This window comes from Hipposideros armiger, unplaced genomic scaffold (genome assembly GCF_001890085.2).
Source record: "Hipposideros armiger isolate ML-2016 unplaced genomic scaffold, ASM189008v1 scaffold_1004, whole genome shotgun sequence".
Classification (NCBI taxonomy): Eukaryota; Metazoa; Chordata; class Mammalia; order Chiroptera; family Hipposideridae; genus Hipposideros; species Hipposideros armiger.
Window position 1 is genome coordinate 375190 of NW_017732354.1, and position 25001 is coordinate 400190.

At 46.8% G+C, this 25001-nt stretch overlaps 1 protein-coding gene across 1 annotated transcript in view; it reads right to left on the reverse strand.

Moving 5' to 3' along the window:
* The window catches only part of DIP2C (DIP2 acetate--CoA ligase C (putative)), a 136753-nt gene that overhangs the window by 35351 nt on the left and 76401 nt on the right, over nt 1-25001 (reverse strand). Inside the window, exons 17-28 of the mRNA XM_019631543.1 lie at nt 23874-24013; nt 23027-23163; nt 21305-21513; nt 20321-20435; nt 19696-19897; nt 15711-15820; nt 14626-14706; nt 12697-12820; nt 12073-12194; nt 11182-11293; nt 10991-11100; nt 3693-3823 (exon numbers count right to left, since the gene is read on the reverse strand). Coding sequence (XP_019487088.1) covers nt 3693-3823; nt 10991-11100; nt 11182-11293; nt 12073-12194; nt 12697-12820; nt 14626-14706; nt 15711-15820; nt 19696-19897; nt 20321-20435; nt 21305-21513; nt 23027-23163; nt 23874-24013 — 1593 coding nt within the window. The remainder of the gene's footprint in view (nt 1-3692; nt 3824-10990; nt 11101-11181; nt 11294-12072; nt 12195-12696; nt 12821-14625; nt 14707-15710; nt 15821-19695; nt 19898-20320; nt 20436-21304; nt 21514-23026; nt 23164-23873; nt 24014-25001) is intronic.

Genomic DNA, 25001 nt, shown 5'->3' on the forward strand with positions numbered 1-25001 from the left:
AAATCCAAACAAACCCTGCTGAGATTTTAACAGGGATCATACTGAATCTCTAGACTAATGTGGTGAGAATTTTCATTTTAACAATATTGAATCTTCTAATCAGTGAATATCAACTATCTGACATGCTTTTTTGTTTGTTTGTTTTTTTTTTAGCTGAGACATCCTGCCACCTTTGGCAGCTCAGTGGCAGCTCAGCTTGGGCCGGGCATCGAACCGCTGTTGCTCAGAGCTCAAATCCTTGAGCGAGCTTTTAACCAACAGAACCACCTGACATGCTTTTTTAAAAATGTATTATCTTAGAAACATTTTCAAGTGACTGTTGTGTCAATGATTCTCAGATAAACCTCTTTCTACTTCATGACTGAAGGAAACTTTAGGATGAAGAAGAAAAAACTGTTTAATTTTTTTAAAACACTTTGAAAGAATTACAAAGTTACAGAAAAGTTCCAAGTAAGTAATAATAACTTTTTCCCCTGCAATCATCTGAGGGTGAGTCACCGCCCTGATGCCCCACCGCCCCTGAACATATACGGGGTATTTCCAACAAGTAAGTATATTTTCCTGTGTAAGCCAATTAAGACATCAACTCAGGAAACTGAGACATTGTTTCCACCTGTTCCAGTTCTGCCTGAGGATACCCATACCACACAGCGAAAGGGTCAAGTTCAGTTTCATGCCGCATAAGGCTACCAGTCAGCCCTTTCGGATGCACCTTCAGTGCTTCCTTGAGCCCATGACTGGCATTTGTGAAGACGGCAGGCAGCCGTGCTGCTGAGTGTCCCTCAGTTTGAGTGTTTGATGTCCCTATGATTAGATTCAAGAGACGCATCTTCAATGCTGTTTTCCTCACTGTGACACTCCCGTTGAGAGTGGCCCACTATTGGCCAGTTTCACTTTGACCTCTGGATTCAGGCTTCTATTCTGTGAAGGCGCCCTTCTGTTCTTTGTAATTGACACCTACCATGTAGATCCTTGTTCCTCGCTGAGCTTGCAATCTGCTCATCTATTTGTATCTGAGGAGTCAGACAATTTCCTATTTTATTCAAAGTGTTAGAACCTCCCACAACCTTTATTTATTTTGATGCTGAAGTTGCCCAATTTGGCCAGTGGGATCCGTTCAAGCTGGTTCTTTTGTGCTTTCGGCCCCCATCATTCTGTGAGCACTTCTGGCTTTCTTGCAGAAAAAGACGTTCAGGCCATCTTGCACACTTCCTGGGCCAGCCCTGACATCAGCCATTTCTTGAAGGCGCCTGCTCATTTGGGAGGAAAATGGCGTGTGCTGCACTTACAGGTCCTGAGCATCCTCCTCACTACTGCTGGCTGCTCCGAGGTCCAGTTCTGACACACGGACAGTGGTCCTATAAGGTCAGTGGCTCAGAACATGCTTCCTTCTCCGTTGACCAAATATGTGTGAGGTCACTTTGGCCCTACTGTTGGGATGGTATATTCTGAACTATTTCCCAAGAAAAAAGTCATTCCCAAGAAATGCCATTGCATTCTAGATCGAGACAAAAATCATTAAGATATTTTAATTGTTCAGTTCTATTTGCTCTCTCAAAAACTTTAATTGTCATAACTAGAGTGGCAGTGGTTTTAAAAGATACAGGACTAGATTTTAATTCAATCTAATACTATTAAGTATTATGAATGCATTAAGGTAATTGTTTCAGAAATGTCTGAAGACGTGAGGAAATGTCTACTACAGACGATTAAGGAAAAAGGCAAATTATGAGCCATTTCATGCTGTCGCATATCGGTTTTATAAATACACTGATGCACATTTACAAAATTGTACAAAGTGTAATCAAACAATACAGTGAAAGTTTTAAAAAAATGTATTACAGTAAAAGACACATTGCCATTAATCCCCCTCAAAAATACTCCCCTTCACTTTGAACACACTTATCCCATCATTCTTGCCACTTTCTGAAGCAGTTCTGGAAATCTTTTTTCGTGAGTGTCTTTAGTTGCACTGTCGTGGCTGCCTCAATGTCCTGAATCATTTTGACTTTGGGGAAGAGCCAGAAGTAGCACAGTGCCAGATCCGGTGAACAGTGGTTTTATTGGACAGAAATTGCCGTATAGCATAAGTGATATGTGACACAGAGCGTTGTCATGATGGAAGATGATTTACAGCACATTTTAAAACCCACCTTCTCTCAACCGTAGCTCACACCCAATGACTACACTGAACAAGTTGCAACTTGTCACACACTGTTACTAAGGTTCGATGCACCACTTCCCATATTGAAGATCCCTGCCTTTCTGTTGGATGGCACTCGGCAGCAGCATTCACCGTATTTTGTGATCACAACGGAAAGAATCCTTGTCACCCATCACTTCTGGTACGGCAATTTCTGTCACATAAAAACCTTATGGTGTGTCCTCATCCACCTTATTCACTGGATCTGGCACTGCACGACTTCTGGCTCTTCCCAAAGTCAAAATGATTCAGGAAATTGAGGCAGCGTAACTAGAGACATTCACAAAAGAGGACTTCCAGAACTGCTTCAGAAAGTGGCAAGAATGATGGGATAGTGTGTTTGAAGCGAGGGGGAGTATTGTAAGGGGTATTAGTGGCAATGTGTATTTTACTGTAATAATTTTTTTTAATTTATGTATCTTTTGATCACACCTCATATATGCACATAAATGTTTATTAGTGAAATCATGTGTTGTTTGGTGTTTTCTCTAAAATGTCCCATTATAAAAAAGGGATAGAACAATTAGAAAGACGGATAAAACAAAACAGGCAACAGGTGGACCCTGTGAATCTGGATGGTTGGTACTGGCGTTCACTGCAGCATTTATACACTTGCTGTGTTAGTAATAAAAAAAATGCTATGCTGCATTAGAAAAGAATCTTAGAAAGGCTATATGCCCAATTTTAACAGTGAAAATTTCTTGGTATCAGTAGGTAGTATGTGTATTGATGGCTTTATTTTTTAAATATTATTTTGTATTTTATAACATTTGTACCGTGAACATATATGTATAACAGGAAAAAAATGCCAGTAAGCCTTCATGTTCACCCTCTCCACAAACACTGGCTATGAGCCTAGCTTTGGGGCCTGCTAGCTGAGGCCAGTGTGACCTGGAGGGGAGGCCTTTGAGAACTGGATGGGAGCTCCGTGTGACCTGGAGGGAAGGACAGTGTGATCTGGAGGGAAGGACAGTGAGAACTGGAGGGGGACCAGTGTGACCTGGAGGAGAAGGCAGTGAGAACTGGAGGGGAGGCCAGTGTGATCTGAAGGGGAGTCCAGTGAGAACTGGAGGGGAGGCCAGTGTGACCTGGAGGGAGGCCAGTGTGACCTGGAGGGAAGACCAGTGTGGCCTGGAGGAGAGGACAGTGTGACCTGGAAAGTGGCAACTGCTTCCATCCCACCTGCATCAGGGAGAACCCTGAAGCAGGACAGCAACTAGAATACCCACTGATTTTACACAAATTCCAGGCCAGGGAGAACTGCTAGGATTTAAAGGTGAAAGAACAAAGCTTGGGGCCTTGGAGTCCTTTGCTTGGGAAAATATGAGTTCCCAACAGACAACTATCAGAATGTCCCCAGAGGCTGCCGTCTCTGTGGGTTTCAGCTAACTTATGGAGATTAATTTTTTCAGATGCCATAGAATATGGAGTCTAGTCACCCTGAGAACGAGGTTTTATTGTTTTGAAGATATTCAAAGGGGACACTCACCTGCAGAGGCACCACAGGACAAACCCAAGTCCACAGTAGGGGTCCAAGCAGATGGCCACTTCTCTAGAGGGGTAGAGCTCGCACTGCAGCTTAATGGATCGGCAGAAGGCACTGGTGGCTGCGTGACACATCTATAAGACAGCAGGGCCCAGAGTGATGCAGGACAGGGACACTGCGGACAGTCTGTGCTTTGTTGGGAGAGAGTGGGCTGCTATGTTATAAGTCTTCTCATCCTAATGCGAAAGCCACATGCACGAGCTCCTGGTTCCCAGGACCTCATCACTCGAGCACCTGAAGTACAGAGGTGAGTCCATAAGGGCTTCCTCTACCACCCACTGCAGGCCTGTGGAGCAGCCGGGGGACGTCACCGCTCACGCCTCCTCCTTGGAAGGGGCTACACCTTATTGATGTTTATCTCCAGGCCCCACACTGCGCCTGTCCTGGGACAGGGGACAGCAGGGTACGTGGGCTGCAGCACCCCGTCTCGGGGACCAGGAGATGAGGCTCAGAGAAGGTACAGAGTTGGCTGAAGGTCACACATCTGAGCTGGGACCAGAGTCCGATGCACTGAGACACTATCAGCTGCCAAAATCCACTCTCAGCCCACCATTGAGGGACAGGAATGTGCTTCCCCACTTCCAGTGTCAGTCCCACTATGGTTGGTATGGAATGCAAATTATTTTAAAGTGCTGTAAAACATATCTAATAAAACCAGTTTTCTCATAGAAGCTTTCTAGCCAATCAAACCTAAGAGGAAAAGGAAAGGGGCAGAGGTGCAGGGACCATTCCCAAGTCCTAAGTTAATGTGAAGTAGCATGTCACCAGAGTGGGACTAGTGAAAGCATCAGAATATAAGGGAGGGCCACCCGAGCTCTCAGCTGTTCTGTGGGGAGCCACAGGTGATCAACGTATACTGCACTGTGAGAGGTGCACTGTGCATCCTCTATCTGCCTTCCTTGATGACCCCCATGCATCTAGGACCTATTAGGAATCTTTGGTGTTCAAATTACATTTTTAAACAGGTAATTTTATAAAACTTAATTGAACATATAAACATATATCATGGGGTTTATACTAAATCAGACACTCTAGAGTGCCCGTTATGGGGAAAACAGTCTCCCAGATAAACTTGTCTCTCAACTCTTTGTAGGTAATTGAACACTCAATAACATTTTTGTCCAAAAGCTGAAATTAAATCAGAATTTTTTCCTGAGAAAAATGGTGACCTGTACAATCACATAGGTAGAGGGATTTCCTTCTGGAGAAGACTCTAAGCTAGGTGATTTCAACTCCATTTATGCCTCTCAGTGTTTAAAGCAGGTTAAATGATACCACAATGTATTTCATTTCAGGTACTCATCAGATAAATTTAACTGTCAAAACTTTTAAGAACGACTTTTATAATCTTGAGAGAAAGTCTAGTTATTATCTCTCTGGGAGTTATAGGGCCTATACTTATATTAACTGGAAGCACTAGGGAGTCATAATGTAGATTATTTTATCTCTGCTTCAAGCAGAAATACCTTTATTGAATCAAGATTTAATATTATAGCTCCCACTTTTTGTGGACCTTGAAGAAAATGTATGATTAAAAGTGGGTTTGTCTTTTGGCTATGACAGTAGGAGGCTCAAAACTAATTTCAGTACTATAGTAATTTCTATGGTCTGAACATATATCTTTATTTTTAAAAATTTTAAAGAATTATTTTATTTTATATTGTGCTTTATTTGGTGTATCACCTCAAATTCTACTAAAAATCAGAGGAGAGAATTCTGAGAACATGGTAGAGCAGAAGCCCCAGGCGTCCATCTCCCAGCTGGACAACTGCACTGGCAGACTCTGATGTAGCCAGTTTGGGACTCTCTCTAGGGTGTAGAAGGCTCACAATTTCCAGGGACTTCCATGGTAAACTGCAATTAATTTGGGAGAAATTATGATATGCAAGGTTACAAAAAAAAGTTGAGGAAGTTTATTAGATTAATACTGCTGTGAAAGAAATTCTCAAGAGAGCTCTGCAGGCTGAATAGAAAGACACTAGACATTAAATCGAAGGCATCTGAAGAAATAAAGATCTTAGTAATGGTGAATACAAAGCAGTTATAAAAGCTAGTATAACCGTAGCAATAGTTTGTAACTCCACTTTTTCCTACATGATTTAAGAGATTAATACATCAAAACAAAACAACTGTTAGTCTAAAAACTATTATTATAACTTTGGGTTTTAATTTAACATTTTCCCTACATAATTTAAGAGACCAATGCATTTAAACAAATTATTACTATACATTTTGGGCCACACAATGTACAAAGATATAATTTTGTTACATCAGCAACTGAAAAAGGTGGGGTTGAAGCTGTACAAATACAGTTTTGTATGTTATTGATGTTAAGCTGCTATAAATTCAAAATGGAATGCTACAACTTTAGGATGTTAAATGGCATACCCATGGTAACCTCAAAGAAAATAGCTATAGAATATACACAAAACAAAATGAGAAAGGAATTAAAATTAAAATGTTTCACTACAAAAAATCAACTAAGCACAAAACAAGAAAGTAATGCAGGAAATGAGGAACAGAAAAGCTATTAAGACATATGGAAAATAGACAGCAAGCTGTGAGAAGTCCCTTCTTATCACTCTGAATATAAATGGTTTAACACTCCAATCAAAGATAGAAACTGGCAGAATGGATAAAAACCATGATCCAACCATATGCTACCTACAAGAGATTCATTTTAGATCAAAAGACACAAATATTGGGTTGTCGGAAAAGTCACGACATATTTGTTCTATGCTTTTTGTTGCAAAAATGCGTCATGACTTTTCTGACAACCCAATAGTTTGAAAGTGAAAGGATGACGATATTCAATGCAAATGGTAACCAAAACAGAGAAGAGGTAGCGATACTCATATCAGACAAATAGACTTTAAATCACAAAAGGTTACAGGAGACAAAGAAGAGCACACACCCCAAAGAAGTGACAACAGCGCCTTGAAGAAAGATTTGAACACCCATGTTCACAGCAGCACTAGTCAAAGAAGCTAATATGTGGGAGTGACCCAGGTGTCCACCGACAGATGGCTGGATAACAAAATGTGGTGTGTACACGCCATGGAATATTACTCAGCCTGGGAAAGGAAGTTCAATATAGCAAGAAGATATAACAATTATAAGTATCTACACACCTAGTAAGAAACCATCAAAATATATAAAACAAAAATTGACAGAATGGAAGGGAGAAACAGGCAGCTCTTCAATAAAAGAGACTTCAATATACCACTTTCAATAATGGATAGAACAACTAGGCAGAAGTAAAGAAACAGAGGACTTAAATAACACACCACCACAGTGCAACTCCCAAACAACACAATAAACAGAAACACTCTGTTCAACCACAAAAAAATACACAGTCTTCTCCAGAGTATGTGGGTCATTTTCCAGAGACCATATTTTATGCCACTAATTAAGTCTCAATAGCTTTTAAAAAATAGATATCATACAAAGTATCTTCTCTAACCACAATAAGATGAAGTTAAAAATCAGTAGCAGAAGGAAAACTGGAAAGCCCCCACATTTGTGGAATTTAAACATAGTACTCTTAAACAGCCAATGGATCAAAGAAGAAATCACAAGGAAAATAAGGAAATAATTATATATAAATAAAAATGAAAACACGACATACCAAAACTTATGGGACATAGCAAAAGCAATGTTAAGGCTGAAATTTATAGCTATAAATGGTTACATTAAACATCAAGAAAGATCTCACATCAACAACCTAACTTTACAATTTAAGGAGTGAGAAAAAGGAGAACAGATTGAACTCAAAGCTAGCAGAAGGAAAGAAATAATAGAGATTTGAGCAAGATAAAGAGAATAAAAAAATAGTAGAGATAATCAAAGAAACCAAAAGTTGGTTCTTTGAAAAGCTCAACAAAATTGACAAACCTCTAGCTAGATGGACTAAGGAAAAAAGAAGGAAGACTCAAATTGCTAAAATCAGGAATTAATGTGGGGACATTTACTACTGATTCTACCGAAAGAAAAAGAATTATGAGAGTACTATGAACAATTGTACTCAACAAATTGCACAACTTACATTATATGGAGAAATTCCTTTCCATATAATTTGAAACATAAACTATCAGGAAGGAACACAAAACCTACCAAGACTAACTCATGAAGAATAGAAAATCTGAATAAATCTGTAATTTGTAAGAAGATCGAATCAGTAAAAAAAATACAAACCTCCTGACAAAGAAAAGCCGTAAATCTCACAGCTTCACTGGTGATTCTACAGAACACTAAAGAAGGACTAACACCAATCCTTCTTAAACTTTTCCAAAAAAATGGAAGAGGATGGGAGGATGGAATGCTTCCTAACTCATTCTATGATGCCAAAGCCAGACAAAGACACTACAAGAAAAGAAAACTATGGATAAACAAGCCTTACAAATATTGGGATAAAACCCTAACATACTAGTGGGGTATACTAGCAAATGGAATTCAGCAGCATATGAAAAGGCTATTATACATCATGACCAATTGGGATTTATTCTGAATGGAATGTGAAGATGGCTCAATACGAAAACTAGTATAATATATCATATTAAGAGAATGAAGGGGAGGGAAAAAAACCATGGTCATCTCATTTGATGCAAAAAAGCATCTGACAAAATTCAACATCCTTTTATTAAAAAACACTGAACAGACTAGCAACAGAAGGAAAGTACCTCAAATACTAAAAACAATATATGAAAAAAACACAGCAAACATCATACTCAATTGTGAGAAACTGAAAGCTTTTCCTCTAAGATAAGGAACAAGGACACATACCTTCACCCTTTCTATTCAACAAGGTACTGGAAGTTCTAGCCAGAGCAATTAAGTAAGAAAAATAAATACATCCAAGATGGAAAGGAAGAATTCACATTATCTCTGTTAACAGGTGATAAGACCTTATAGGTAAAAAAGCCTAAAGATTCCACAATTGTTAGAAATCATAAATGAATTCAGCAAAGTAGCAGGAAAAAGTCAATGTGCAAAAGTCAGTTGCATTTGTATACACTAAATGAAAATCTGAAAAGGAAATTAAAACAGCTCCATTTACAATAGCATAAAGAAGAATAAAATACAAAGGAGTTAACTTAACCAAGGAGGTGAAAGGTTTGTACAATGAAAACTATAAAACATTCTTGAAAGAAAGTAGACATAAATGAAAACACATCCCATATATATAGATGTCACTACTACACAAAAAATAGATTTGATGCAATTTCTATCAAAATCTCAATGATATGTTTTGCAGAAATAGAAAAACCGATAAAAAAATTCATATGCAATCTCAAGGAAACCTGAATAACCAAAACAATCTTGAAAAAGTACAAAGCTCAAGGACTTACCACAACCTACAGTCATCAAAACAGTGTGGTGCTGGTATAAAGACAGACATAGAGGTCAACTGAACAGAATAGGACAGGAAAAAACCCTCACATATACAGTCAAATGATTTTTGACAAGGGCGCCAAGACCATTCAATGGGGAGGGATGGTCTTTTCAACAAATGGTGCTGGGATGACTGGATATCCACACGCAAAATAATAAAGCTGGACCCCCAACCTAATACCATGTACAAAATGGATTGAAGGCCTAAAACAACAAAACTCTTAGAAGAAAACATGGGACAAAATCTTGAGGATATTGTAGTTGGCAATGGTTTCTTGGATATGACACCAAAGGCACGGGCAACAACAAAAATAGACAAAATTGGACTTCATAAAAATTTAGAAAATTATGCAAGAAAAGACACTATCTATGGAGTGAAAAGGCAACCCAAAAAAATGAGAGAAAATACTTGCAAATCACATATCTGATAAGGAATTAAATAGTCAGAATATATAGAGAACTTCCAAAACTGAACAAGAAATAAGCAACCCAATTCAAATATGTGCAAAGGACTTGAACAGACATTTCTCCAAAGAAGACATACAAATGGCCAATAAGCACATGAAATGATGCTCCACGTCACTAATCATTAGGAAACGCAAACCACAACGGCAGTGAGATGCCACCTCCCACGCATTAGGATGCCTTCTATCAAAATCACAGAAAACAGGAAGTGTTGGTGAGGATGCTGAGAATCTGAAACCTTTGTTCACTGCTGGTGAGAAGGTAAAAGGGCACAGACACTGCGGAAAACAGTACAGTGGTTCCTCAAAAAATTAAAAACAGAAATCCTATATGATACGGTAACCCCACTCCCGGGAACACACCCCAAAGGACTGACAGCAGCGTCTCAAAGAAAGATTTGAACACCCATGTTCACAGCAGCACTAGTCACAGTAGCTAATAGTGGGAGTGACCCAGGTGTCCACCGACAGATGGCTGGATAACAAAATGTGGTGTGTACACACCATGGAATATTACTCAGCCTGGGAAAGGAGGAGAATTCTGCCCCGTGCTACAGTATGGAGGGACACTGAGAACATTATGCTGAGTGAAACAGGCCAGTCACGAGAGGACAGACACTTCTATGGGGTACTTAGAGGATAAAAATCACAGAGAGAAAGTAGAAAGGCGGATGCAGGCGGGGAGGGGAGAACGGGAGTTATTGTATAATAGGTGCAGAGTTTCAGATTTACAAGATGAAATGAGTTGTATGAGGATTGATGGGGGTGATGGCTGCACATTTTGAATGTATTTAATACCACTGAACTACAGGCTTAAATTGGTTAAGATGGTAAGTTTACATTCTGTGTATTTTGCCACAGTAAAAAAACTGGAGAAGAACACAGACACAGCAAGAGAAGTAAGTGAGCTGAACTGCATCAGGTCAGCAGCCTGACCCCAGAGGCAGACAGCAGGGAAGGGCTTTCTAAGGCTGCGGAGAATGTAACAGCTCTGTGACTGGAACGGCCTGAGCCTGGACGGTCCTAATTCTGGGGACACACAGCCCATTTGCTGATAGGAAAAGGGTTCATTGCAGCTGCTGTGAGCAGCAAACTGGAAGTCATAACGGAACCTGAGTTTTTTTTTTGTTTTTTTTTTTTAATTCTTTTGATTTTGGAACCTGAGTTTAAAAAGTAAGAAGCTGCCAGGCACAGTTGTCTAAGAGTGTTGGGACTCAGGAAGCAGCCAGAGAGACAGAGGCCACTTCCTAATGGGGCTTGGAGGCTGTGTCAACATGAAGAGTTGGACTGTTTGCAGGGAACCAGGCAGTCTCGTTAACCAAAGCGGTCAGGTCTGTGCACGCCCTCCTCCGCTCCCAGCAGGCTCTCAGAGGCCCCGAGGCTCACCTTCACTCCCGCTAGCATCCCGGTCGTCGACACGCTGAAGTCCAGGTAGGCCAGCGTGTCGGGGTTGGACGGCTTGTAGATCTGGGCCGGCCGCTTCTTTGGCAAATCGTCTGGAGAGCAAAGCGAAGTGATGAGCCCGTCTCATGGGAAAAGCATGGGACAATATGCACTTGGGCAGGTGGGAGGCTGACCTGTGTCCAGAATGGGGGGCCATGTCCTGACGTCCACAGCCGCAGCTGCCTCCCTGGACCGTAACAACTTACAGATCAGTTGTGTTGTCATCAAGCAGGCAGAACGGCTCACCTGAGGGTCAGAGGACAGAGGAGGGAGGAAGGTGTGTTGCCCGCTCACATGTGGCAACCTGCAGCTCCCAGAGCAGCTGGACCAGCAGGAGCACGGCTGCCTGGTGAGAAGCCAGTGTGGTGAGCCAGGGGTTAGGCGGCTGGGAGTCTGACCCAGGGGCTCAAAAGCGTCAGTACATTGACACTTGTATGCAGAAGGCAAGGGCCCTGTGGGTCCCCAGGAACTCCTAGAGCTGAGGGGGGTCCACAGCGCTGTGCTCAGAAAAGGGGCTTCTGAACGTAGCCTGGCACTGCAAGCAGCCCTACTGGAAATGCCATGTGTGTCCACAGAAACAGATGTAACGACCACGAAAGTTCTCCCACATGGCTACTAGAAAGGTCTCACCTATGGTGTCCCCACACTAACCTGTCCCTTGTGCTCCTCCTCCAAGGAGACATTTCCTAATCCCCTTAAACTTCCCCAGTATAAACCAAATTAAAACAAATCTGTTTTCAAAACAGAACAGGACACCGCCCAAACATTGAGGGAAAGACTTGCAGACTTTGTGGCCTTTCCACTTGGTTGGCCTTGGTGATGGCAGGGGATGGCTCCTGGGGAGCTGCTCTGTGGAGGGGACGCCCCGCTCAGAGGCTGCCCTATAGCCCTACATACACGCAAAGTGGGGTGCTTGCTTCCCGAGCTGTGGTCAGGTCCTGGGCAGAGGCCGCGCCTCCCCCCGCTGTCCCCCACACCACCATCCCTGAAGCCCAACTCTGATCCATGGGGCTTGGTGCTGTTACCTCCACGATCATCTTCACAGTGGGCAGCGTGGTGGCGATGTTCTGGGGGTGCGGGGGGCGCACGGTGATTGGCACACAGCCCGCATACAGGCAGCCGTAAAAGGCTGTGATGAGGTCTATTCCTGCGGGAGAAGAGCAGGTCTCATGGAACGGCTGGCACCCCAGCAGAATGCTGGCCTGGGAGACATCAGCGGGCCACGCGGCAGCAAAGACCTTGCACGCCTTTCCCGTCCTGTGAGTTTGGCTAAGCTCTGGCCACAACTTCCACCTGGCCTGATCTGCGGGCTGAGATGCTGAAGCAGCCCTGAAGCTCAATTTCTGCCATTCCTTTATGGAATTACTCATGTGTGATTATCAATCTTTAGGTTAAGGACTTAAACTACTATTGACTAAATGGACGACCTCAGATATCTAATAAAGCAAGTTTAGACACAGAAGTCTTTGTGAAATTCACTTCTTTCATGCCCCTAAAAGTCACACAGCATTGGCACAGTCCCTGCCAGTGGCAGTAACCAGGCACACATGAGCACAATGTGACTTCTCGGGAATGACACACAGCTCAGGTCACCAGGCACCAACACGTGCAGTAAGGTGCCTCGAGCAGTGGCTGGCCCTGCCTTTTACCTGGTGGGTAGACGAGAGCAACGTGGTCCCCATCTTGCAGGCGCCCCCTCTCCATCAGCATGACAGCTATCTTCTCCGCTCGTTTGTGCAGCTGCACACACGTCAGCGAGTTCGCTATTGTCCCCTGAGTATCACAAGACAAGGAGGAAGCCAGGTTTCCTTAACATAACAGCTTTATGAGATGTACTATACAGTTCACTTATTAAAATGTACAGTCAGGTGGATGTCAGTATATTGACACTTGTGCAACCACCAGTCACTTATAGAGACTTTTCATTAAAACTCTGAACCATCAGCTGTCTCTTCCCTCCCCCACCACTAGCCAGGAAGTACAGCACCAACGAGGCATCCAGCTATCTTTACACTAACAAGAAATGTTTACAAATAATTACTTGACCTAAAATAGCTAAAGTTATGGGAAAAAAAAAACCAAACTAGTAATTTTGGGACTTAAGTATAATTGCCATGGGCAATGAGATTAGCAGTCAGCTTGCAGGACTATGGAAAATAAGACCAATTAAAAGTGTCTATTAAGAAAGACTTAATCAATTTCAGCGGAAACTGCACTCGTAACAACCACAGAAATGATGCTTCTGGCCTTCAGTCCAGGCTGAGTGCTTGTCATGAGAGTTCATGTGGGGTTGGAGGGGGTGGGGATGGACTCAGGACTCTCTGTGCACCCCACTCTCCATGTTCGGGGCCTTGGTCTACCATTTGACTGTTATTTCTGATGGAGCCCCTTTCAGGGTCCCAGTTGATGAGGCAAAAAGGGAGTTAATAAAAGTGAGCTCAAAGGAGGACTGCCCAGGTCTGCATCTCCTCCCCAGGAACCGCCCAGGCTTGACCCCTAGAAATAAATCAAAGTGTCCAAACACTCCTAAAAAGTGGAGGTAAGACCTGACTGGTTCTAACTGGTTCCTCACATGTGCGCAAACTGCTGAAACCTCTCCATTACTTGACCTCTAACCTCATTATGATACAATTAAAATAAAATGAACATTAAGGCTTGTTGCCCCCTCCCCCCCGTGGGTTTTTCTGTATGCATGATGGGTAAGAGCATACGTAGAAAGAGACTAGTTATATAACCAACATGTGTCAATCAAACGACCTCAGAGGGACGACACGTCTCCTGCTGTAAGAAAATTTACCTACCCATTTCTATATAAGAAAAAGTTAGCCTAGAGTATGCAGCAGCTGTTTCCCTGAGTTTCCTACCTCTTGACTGTAATAAAAACATTTCCTTGTCTTTTCACTTTTCTGTACCTCGTGAATGCCTTCAAACTTTGCGAATGACCAGGGGTATCAAAAGACTACACCAGTCACTTCCAGTGAACACGTTTTCCCAAAGATCCAGTGTCTGGCTATAGCAAGTGACTGAGCACTGGGTCAGGAAATGCACATCACACAGGTTAAAGGAGATTAAAGGAAATTTGAAAGTAGATTTTAAAGTAAAGTAAAGCAATACTTTAATTTACTTGATGTATTCTAATTATACTTGTAAAATAGAAATGATTTTCATTCCTAAGAATTCAAGTCTATAATTAAAACCTAATTTCCTACTTATAAATAACAGTTTAGTAATAAAAGTAAAGACATACACAGCCCATAGATCTTTAATTGTTCTGTGCTATAGAGACCATTTGGGGGGGAAGAAATGCAGAAACAATTGCTAAAATACATACGTACATACACACACATACAGGCAAATGCACAGGCCCTTGCATTTGGAAGAAACCCTTCCTAAGGGAAAACCTTTGTTAAAACAGCATACTGAGTCCCTCAGACTTGCTCAGCAGGGTGGGGACAGCGCAGCAGTGCATGGAGGTGAGGATGTAGGAGGGCGGGGCAGGTGCAGTGGGGGCGGAGACAGCGAGGCAGCCTGGGGTGGAGTGGGGCGGGCTTAGGAGGATGGGGCAGCACAGCGCTCACCCTGCAGTTGAGCAGTGTGTAGAGCACGTGGTCCGGGGTGGTCTGCGCCCTCCATTGCAGGACCTCAGACAGGAACAGGAACTGGAACAAAGCATAGGGTTAAGCTCGGACCCTGAGTGTGTGCTCTTGGGGGGATGTCTGCACAGAGGAAGGGTGACACTCTGACCAGAGCCGTAGGCAGAACAAGTTCAGTGTTCTCCCACAGTGACTCCACTGGAGTTCACATGCGGCCCAGTGGGATCTGAATCTGTGTTGTGTCCCCCCATCTCCCCCCCCCACCAGCAGCTGACCCAGAAAACCACCTTCTGGGGCTTCTAGGAGGTGCCATGTGACTTCTGGGGCTGCAGTGGCAGAATGGGCTTTATCCTGTTGTGACACAGGCTCGTGTCAATGTGTTGTTTAGAGTGGCCACTCCTGATGTCATTCAACGGTACCGCAGATGGCAGGGACCATGTGTATCACACTGACTCAGGATGCAGGGAAAAGGTCAGCCTCCTTCATGTCAGTTTGGGAAACCCTACGTGTGCCCTTAATCCATTTTATTATGGAAATGAGCTGTGAGGGGAAACGGTGACCATGGCTTTCAGTGAGCACATCACTGTATGTTACCAAATTCGCAGTATTTCAAATGGTTTTTGTCACATTTCCTGGTAGCCATACAGTGCAGGCCCACCTCTTGCTGAATGGTTATAATAGGACTGGTAGCCACTCATGACAACTGTACGGTGTCTTTGGTGGCATGGGGCTGGGGACTTCTCCTACATCCCTGAGGCTACTTTATTAAACAGGCCTGGCTCCCAAAAGTGGTTTGAACTGAAGTCCCCTTGCACTCATACAAATGACGGAAGCCTTGCAGCAAGGCTGCCATGAGGCACTGTGGTGCCTGCCCATCAGGGCTGTGGGGAACTGGGAGCATGTGCTCAGGGACCAGGACTGACAGGGCTTCCCAGACGCTGGCCCCAGGCCTGCCAGCTGTGAGACTGTCACCCACCCATCTCTGCCACTGCCTCGTGTTCTGCAACACTGCATCCCCAACACACGCTTTCCTTATAAAGTTATGTGAGTGTCTCCTGGGCAGCTCTCACCTTCCGGGCCTGGTCATTGTCCTCTATCTGCCCCAGGTCTCTGCCACTGGCCTGCGCAATCCTCTTCCCAGACACCAGGTTCCCCACCATCACAGAGGCGGGGCCAATTTCTGGAAAGAAACGATGGCACACACGTGAGGAAAGCAATGAAATTCCCCAGAACACAACGTCCCACCTTGATAAAGTGCTTACTCTGGAGAAACTCTTTCAAAGAACTGGCTTTGAAAGAATCTTCTCAAAACAGGGTTTCAGAGGTCGCTGTGATGACGATGGCAATACAAACAAGCCTCAATCAGGATACGTGAAGGAACGTGTCCACCAAGCCCCTAGGGCCACTGCGCCCACTGCCCTTACTGTGCAGTCGGGGGCTGCTGAGGTCTTGTCATGTTATGCCTATAGAAATGCTGCAGAGGACAAATAGGAGCTGAACGCCTGGCTTGCTTGAGGGGAAATGGTGGAAGGCTCCTGGGCTGCGAGTCTGGCTGCCTGGTGTCAGCGCACGTCGCTGAGGGCCCGCCGTGAACAAGCAACACACTGCTGTTCCATTGACCGAAAGGCCCATTTTCTCCACCAGCCCCACAGAAATGCGGTGGCACAAAATCCCCAACTCGATCGGCATGCTCCTTCAACAGTTTATGACACATTTCAAAGAAAAAAGCTGATACCATCTTGTGGCAGCTTTCCTTTTCCTTTTTAATGAAAAAAGGTTTCTTAAAGAACTATGGTAATGCTTTCAAAATTTCTGACAGCAGCAAACCCTCGATCCCCTCAGGTTTCTAAAGTACAACTATCTGCAGTTTATGTCCATCAAACAAGCCAAGACATACATGTAATAGCAAAAAGGTTAGGCGTTCCAGGAGGACGCGACAGTGTATGTGGGACAGTGTGCACGTGAGTGTGTGAGCAGTTATGAACAAGTGAGAGCGTGTTCATGTCTGAGTATGAACATGCCAGCGTGGATATGAGCATGTGTGATTGTGGGCATGTGTAAAAGTGTGTGAGTGCATGTGTGTGAGTGTGAGCGAGTGTGCGTGTGAGAGACAGTAGGGAGGAGAGGAAGTGAGACAGGAAAGCTGAGAGATGCTGACCCAAAGACCTGAGGTTTAAAGTAACAAAGATGACGTCAGTGTTGAGTCCTGGCTGTGACCAAATGCAAGCTGAGGCCCCTGTGAGTCCCATTCTTATTAAACTTTTGATGGAGGTGATAAAGTGAACTGGCATCTTAAGATGCGTAACCATAGAGTTGGGAGGACTGTGGGTACAGCTGGGCCCCTTGTTAACTCTATAACCCTGACTTCCAGTTTATCCTTATGGTAATTTCTGGGGGAGGGATCATAATAAAGGGATTAACCATTTTAGAACTGGGGTCTTTTGCTGCACGTGGGCTGCCAGTAGGAGCTACGTGTAGGTGTGCTCTCTCACACTGTGGTGGTGGTCTGGCTTCTTTTTCTTTTCCTGAATAAACCTTTTCTTTTGTGGATTACTTGGAGAGTTATTTTTTGCCAGTCAACAGAGGCAAGTTACAGGCTTAGAAATCGGGAGTGGGGGGAGAATACTTGTGGATTTAGGGTGTGGTGACACTGAACAAGGTACACAGTTGCCATGACAACCGCCTCAGCAGTCACAGGGGAGTGATGGGGAGTGCAGGGGTGAGTGCCTCTGTCCCTTGGACCACTATCTCTGTGGGCACATCACCGTAGACACATGGCTGTCCAGAATCCACTTTGCCACAGACAGTCGACTCCACAGCTCCACCGGACATGACCTCGTGCCTCCAGGCAGGACCAGACTCAGGGAGGTCTGTAGCAACTTTCTGGGCTCCTGCCTGCATGTGTCTTTGATTTCAGATGTTTGTAGGAGCCCTGATGGCAGTTTTCATGTGTCATAGGACAATAGGACATGCCTTACACACTCAACTAAATCACATTTGAATTTTCATGTGTGGGAGTTTGGGACGAGTCAATTTCTTTTCTCAGCTCTTAATAAAAAAACATGGAAAAGACAATTAGGCACCGTGGTGGGTGCGGAGCTGCAGAGCGCTGCTGTGTGGCTGGAGTGAGAAAGCTGCTGCCGGACGGGCGAATTCCCTCAGTCAATGGCCATGGCCATGGCCGTGCTCGCCAGTTGCTTCCTGTCTCCAGTTCTGTGACAAAGTGCCCCACACATTTCCTGGAAACTGGCCGAAACCAGTCTGAAGGCATCTCCATAATTTTTTTAAGAATTCAAACTAGGGTAGGACAAGCACTGTTTCAGGGTCAGGTTTTCAAGGTGCCCTATTTTATGCTTCTCTGTTGCTGGTCACTGAGTTTATTTCTGCTTGAGTTCTCTGGAAGCAAAGCTTGGGTTTTATGTCTCTCTCCCTGCATGGACTTAAGAGTTTGTATTTTCTGAAAGTTGCTGGGAGACAGGCAGCTTTCCTGCTGCTTTAATTTACAAACTTCCTTAGAACTGAAAGTGTGTGGCTGAGATCGACCCACGTGTGCTGAAGTGCATGCTCCCTCCCTCTCCCTACACTTCACCTCATGGATTTACAAATCTGCAGTGCTGTCCAGCCCCTGCCCAACCACTGGTTAGTGCAGGGCCATGGGCAGCTGCATGTGACAGTGGCGTCCCGCTCCCAGAGGGCCCAGCTCTCTGGGCCATCGCTCAGGTCCACACCAGCATCTTTGATACAATGTATCCAGCTGCTTCCATAATTTTTATAACACTGTTGCTGGCCCAGCTGATGGGTTAAAGGTCTATTAACAACAGAAATTCATCCTGTTAAAAAGGCAATTAGGTTGTCTACAAATTAGCTACATTTTAGGGGCTCTGTTTCAAGCATGTAGCAACACACAGAAGTGGCCTCACTGAATTTTGTTTTCTGCCCAGGAGTACCTGTTCCCAGTCATAATTTTTATTCCACAGGGGCCTTAGAAGTCATCCAGTCCATTCCCCTCACTGCACTTCCGAGGACCCTGGGAAACGTCACCTGCCTAAGGGACATCACAGGTCAGCTGAGCTAGGGAAATTGAGGACACTTCACAAGTGCCATTTAGTGTTCGATAAAAACTGCTTTCTGAAGACACAGAATTCCATAATCTCTTAATATTTCACAAGAACACATGGGACCAAATAGCATTAAAAAAAATCTTTCCATGGAGTTATCAGTCACCATAAGCTCCATGTACCACATCACAGGGTAAAGTGGTCCCGGACCTCCCTGGTGACCCTTGCCACACCTGCCCTGAGGCAGAAGACTGTCTCCACAGCCAAATACTTGGGCCGTTCCCCTGGGCCATGCTTCTCGTGTGAGTGCCTCAACAGCTGGCAGGTGAGCTGAGCCCAGAGCCCAGGAACTATACGCATTTGCAAACGACCCCTTCACAGACACTTGTCCTGAATCCCACTGTCACCCACTGCTGACCTTCGGGGCACCATGACCTTCTCTGCACCTGGGCCACTAGGTCAAGGGCATCTGATGATGAATGGAGGTGGACAGTGACAGGGACATTCCAGTTACCTCCTGCTGTGCACGAGGACCCCAGGGAGCCTGACATCATTACCAACGCAACACACAAGACAACCATGCCCAGACAGCACATCCCCAGTTCCGCCCATGCCCTGAGGTGAGACAAAGAGGCGAATGTCACCCTGGGTGATGCTGTATTTCTGAGGCCCCCACTTGAAGTCAGGGTACCAACATCAGCACAACCCTATATTTCACAACAGCAGTCGTGTAAACCAGGGATTGAGAGCAAGAATGAAGGTAGGAGGAGAAAGAAGTAGGGGACAAATATCTGTTATAGAAACCTGAACAGAAATGAAAGAGCAGACTTAACGCAAACCCTGTACCACATAAGCTGCATTCTGGTGGCCAGATGTCTGGACAGGAACTGCTGTGGCAAGGCGGCCACTCCTCCAGGAGGGAACACCCAGAGGAGACAACTCCACAGGCTCCAGGCCGACCTGAGGCTGTGCAAACATGCCTGGCCCTTGGACATACCTGGCTGCTTTTGTCGAGGTTTAGGCAGGTTTGTGACACAAGTGTGGGGGCACATCAGGACATTGCAGGGGTGAAGCGAGCCCTCCAGGAAAAGCTGCTTTGTTTCTGACAGATGGATGCCACCAAGCGGGGTCTTGGGGAGGGTGTTGGCTGGGACCAAGGCCAAGCAATACACCCCAACCTGGTGAATGCTGTCAATAGCCTAGAAGTCATGAGAGGGGACAGTGTCAGCACAGGGCTGAGAAGAGACCGGGAGCACACAGGACATGCAAGGCTGCCCACAGCATGGGGGCACAGTGTGCCGAGGGTGCACAAGCCATGGGGGCTGCCCCCAAGCTCGCCATGCTGAGGGTCAGAGGGATTGGAGGCACACACATGGATGGGAGGTCGGGGGGAAGAAATACCCTCGGGGTCATAACAAACCTAACTCGTGACCGCCACGTGGACGGCAGGATCATCTGCAAACCTCTGACCCAAGCTTGGTCTAATTGCAAATCTGAGTTTCAGAGTTGGCATATTTCTGATTAAATGCAGTGACGACTAGGGACGCACCAGTGACAAGGGTCGGCCACATGCTAATAGATGCTGCAGAAATGGCTGCAGGCCCAGGTGGGGTAAGGGCTACCTGGAGGACCCTGCTCATCCACTGGAAGCTGTCCTCCTCTGTGGAGTCTGGTCGCTGCTCAGCCACAATCACGATCCTCTCATCGTGCAGGACGGTCACTGAGAACACAGCTATCCTGTGGGACAGAGGGAAGGCGCGGTGAGCGCACACTGGCGGCGCTTGGGGGTGAGCAGTCTGCAACAAGGAACTTCAGGGCCCTGGTCACAGGGCTGGTGATCCCAGCGCAGCAGCCACTTTGGAAAGGCCATCTCCTGCCAGGCATTCACTAAGGAAGGTGCCGCTGCAAGGCTGGGGGACAAGTCCCCACCTCTGAGCACCACAGGAGACCCTACGACCATCAGAGCTGCTGAGGTTTAGTTTAGATAACCCCTGATTCCCATCCTGGGTTTGCACCTGCGAAGCAATGTTCTCCAAGTCAATGGACACTTTCCACTGGGGAGCTAGGCCTTTCTGCTAGTCAGCCTGTACCCAGCACAGGGACACGGTGACCCAGCGCCCAATGCCCCTTCGCGCAGAGAGGTGTGTTTACGAAGGATTCTAAAGCAGTTCATGACTTTCTTAAAATGAGCCTCATGGGAGGGGCTGCAGTGACCTGGGGCGTCAGGCAAGTGGGGCGCGGTCAGTACAGGGAAGCAGGGAGCCAGATTCCCACACAGGTTTGTCGCTCAGCTCGTACCTTTGGGTCTTCTGTGAGGACCTGAACCAAGATGAGTATTTGGCTCTTTATATAGTTATTTATTGAAAATAAGTTTTCAAATGGATATTTTAACCTAACTTAGAGGGGAAGTTAATGAAAATGGTGCTTGGAAAATTTCTACAAAATTGGACATTCAGAAAACTAGGTGGAACCTCAAAGGTCACTGCACCTGGGTGAGTCCTTCACAGGCGAGGAGGCCAAGTTGGGTCAGTGGGAGGAATTCGTGTACTTTCTATAGAAAGTGTGGTGTGCAGGGAACTGTAAGCTGTCCCGGAGGGTGCACTCACCTCCCCCGGTAGACGAACTTCATGGGCTCCACCGCCAGGGCGGTGGCCACGATGTCATCTGCGTTGTGCCTGCGCCCGCTGACCACCATGAGCCCATCCATCTTGCCTACCACGAAGACGAGCCCCCCAGGGCCGACGAAGCCCAGCAGGCCTGTCCTCACGAAGGGGTACTCGCTGACCGGAGCTCCCGAGCTCGCCACAGGAAACACCTGGGGAAGCAGGAACTGCGAGTGCCCAGCCCTCTCTGCCCTCCGTCTGGCTGCCTCCTTTCCCAAGCCCCTGCGCAGGCAGGTCCAGGTGCCACTGGCAACATCGCAGACCTGACGGCCCCACTGTCCCCAGCTCCTCCCGATGTGGTGACCTGGAGCCTGTGAGGGCGGGGCCCAGTGGCCATCACCACAGCCCAGTAAACACTGGTTCTTCTGAGGCCACAGCCCAGAAGTGATCAGTGTAGAACCAGGTGCACCTTGAACATTTTTCAGTCATGACACTAAAATACACTTCCTCCCTGGGACAACACTGAAGAAAAGGTATGGGGGAAACCATGGGCGTTCAGGCTGCAGCCGTCTCCCCAACACCCAGCAGATGGGTTCCACAGAAAAGGAGATGGGGCTTCCGTTTACACCGAGGAAACTGAGTCATGCTCAACAGCCACAGCTCCAGGCCTTAAGAAACGTGTTTTCAAACCACTTCATCAGAAAGTGTGCCCCTGGGCCGGCTGAGTGGTGCGTTGGTTAAGGGCTTGGGGCACCAGAGGGCCCCGGTTTGGATCCCACATATGAGGGCCAGTGACACTGCCCTCCACAGCTAAGATGCTGAACAACAGCTCAACCTGGAGCTGGGCTGTTGTGAGTCGCCGGCGACAGCAGGTGGGTTGCCATGGGCTACCGTGTGTAGCCAGCAGCCAGTGTGAGCGGCCAGCAGCTGCTGTGAGTGGCCGTCCAGAAGCCAGCAACTGATCTGCCTCGCCTGGGAAGAGCCCAATGATGGTGCCAATTTGGGCCAGTGAAGCAACATCCTCCACAACTAGACTGAAGAACAAAAGGATAGCAACTTGTCTGTTCCCCTTCCCCAAATTCCCCCCCCCAAAAAAAAAATCTAAAAAAAAAAAAAGAAAGTGTGCCCCTCCCAGGGTCAGTGTTACTCGGCCAATGACAGACTCTGGGAATGCTGAGCTCCGGACTATGTCCCCTCAACCTGTCACTCACAAGGCCAGTATGTATGTGCAAGTGTGTGCTCATGCCACATGTATGTAGACATGTGATGTCTTGCGTGTGCACATACACTACACATATATGCTCTGCACATGTGCATAGACCACACACACCTGCTTGTGCCATGGAGAGGCATTTACATGCACATCTGCCCATGTGTGGCCAAGTGTGTTCTGGGCTGACAGGCCGCAGGGCAGGGCACGCCTTGCAGCGAGGCTGTGCCATGTGTGCACATCCTCTTCCCCCTCTGCCCGCTGGCACTCGGACCAGACAGGCAACAGGGAGAGAAGCAAGAGGCTGAAAAGGCCCGTTATTAAGCAACTGTACTTGCCCTTTCTAGACGCTGGTTACGAGGTGAAAACCATGCCGATAAGCCAAATTTACTGAAAACTATAAAAAAATGGCAGGAGAAAGTGCAACCACTGGAACAGCTGTGAAAACGTCTTACTGAGAAATTACCGCCTTCTCTTTCACACCAACCCCTGGCAGTGGTGCTTGGCAGCCCTACCTCGAAGGTGTTCTTGGTCATGCCGGACAGGCCGTAATAGGACGTCCCCGTGGCCACCGCACACACACACAGCTCCCCGATCTCATCCGTTCTGCACAGCTGCGGGACCCCATCTGGCTTCACGGAGCATGTGATGGCTGAACATGGATGCATAGATGAATATGGAGGAAACGCACATGAACAGAAATGGCATGGGGACAAAGCCAGTGTGACAAGGAGACAGCAAGCCGGGCAGCCATTGTCCCTAAAGGGAGTCACAACTTTCCATGTGGCAGCAAATGTCAGATTTCATGGCTGTGACATCAGTGGGCAATTCCAACTGCTTTAATTTTAATGTGCAAATTATATTAAGGGGAGTAGCCCTTTCTGTCACTTAGACATGAGGATAGCACTCAGAGTAATCCTAAGAGTCATCAGCCACAGCCATGCCATCAGCAAAACGCGGGGAGGGGGCCCCACAGGAAGGGGATCCCAGGGGGAGGGGGACTCTGTGTGAAGAGGGCCCAGGGGAGGGGGAACCCATGGGAAGGGATCCCTGTGGGAAGGGCACCCAGGGGAGGGGGGCCCCGTGGGAAGGGATCCCTCTGGGAAGGGGACACATGGGAGGGGACCCTGTGCCCAGTGCACCCTCTCGGCCTCTGGAACACTGGGGTTTCTGTTACTAGGAGGGGCAGCGTTACTGCAAAACCGTGAAGCTTAGTGGGATGAGGAGGTTGGAGCTAAGCAGCATCCCCAAAGATCCCACCCGAGGCTGTGGTGCCCTTAGGGGAATACTGATAACTGGCCCAGCCCTGGTCAGGGTCCTGACCCGAACTCCCTGCTGTCAGAGCCCGGGGCCCACACGCACCTCCAGGCATCACGAGGCCGACATCCTGCACAGTCAGCACAGACAGCTTTTCCTCTGAGTCCACACGGATGACCCCGTAGGTAAGCCCGTGCATGGATAGGACGCCGCGGCCTGGGGGCTGGTTGCTGTCATCTGTGGGCCTGTAAGAGAGGCGGCGTCTGAACACGTGGCAGCAATGGGCCATGGTGACTGAGGCAGCGCCTCTGGGCCCCACAGGACTCCTGAGAGCAGACCTGGCGGCTGCCGCAGTCCCATGCGTAGGTCAGGGGCCCTGCCTTCTCCGTTTTTGAGATGGTTTGTTTCCCATAGCTCTACCTCTGGGCTTCCAGAGTACTTTAGAAGCACCTCCGGAACGTGAAGACACTGCAGTGTTCCCGGCACCCATCCTTACATGCGCCCACAGACGGCTGTCCCCATGCTCTCTCTCTGCGAGGCTGTATTTTCCAGTTTTGAAAATGGTGCAAAAGGGAGAGGAATGCTCCCAAGAACACAGACAATGGCAGGGACTGGAGATGGCAGGAATTCCACTTGTCCAGCCTCACATTCAGACGGACACTGACTGTGAAATGAGGTGGACACTACACCATCTTGATGCCAAGTCCTTAGGGACATTGCCCAATGAGAGGCATGCGATCACTTGCTTTACGGTCACGAGATGCATGGTTTGGATTCAGCAGTTTCACTGCAGCCACAGTCAGCCCTGTCTCCCCTACCTCACTCCAGTGCCCGGCCCCCCACCTGGGTTCTTCCCGCAGACGTCCACCTGAGTCCCCTCACTGTCCTCTGGGGAGGCTCAAAGGGGTGCTTGCTTGTCACCCCATAAAAACAGCACTGCCCTCTCCTATCTCCACAGCTGGTGCCCCCTGACTATCTGTGCCCGGCTGCCTCCATCAGGGTCTGAACCTCCCAAGGATGGCCAGGTTCCTTGCGTCACTGTGTCCCCTCCCCTGGGGAAGTCAAACGATACATGTCTGTTGACTGAATCAGTGAACAAAGAAAACATTTCAAAGGTCATGGACTTAATCCCTGTGAACTGAGAGCACAATTTAGGGCAGCACCCCCTTTATGTCTGTAATTCTCCATACACAAAATATCACGAAGGTCTATAATGAACCTAAAAGCATAAAT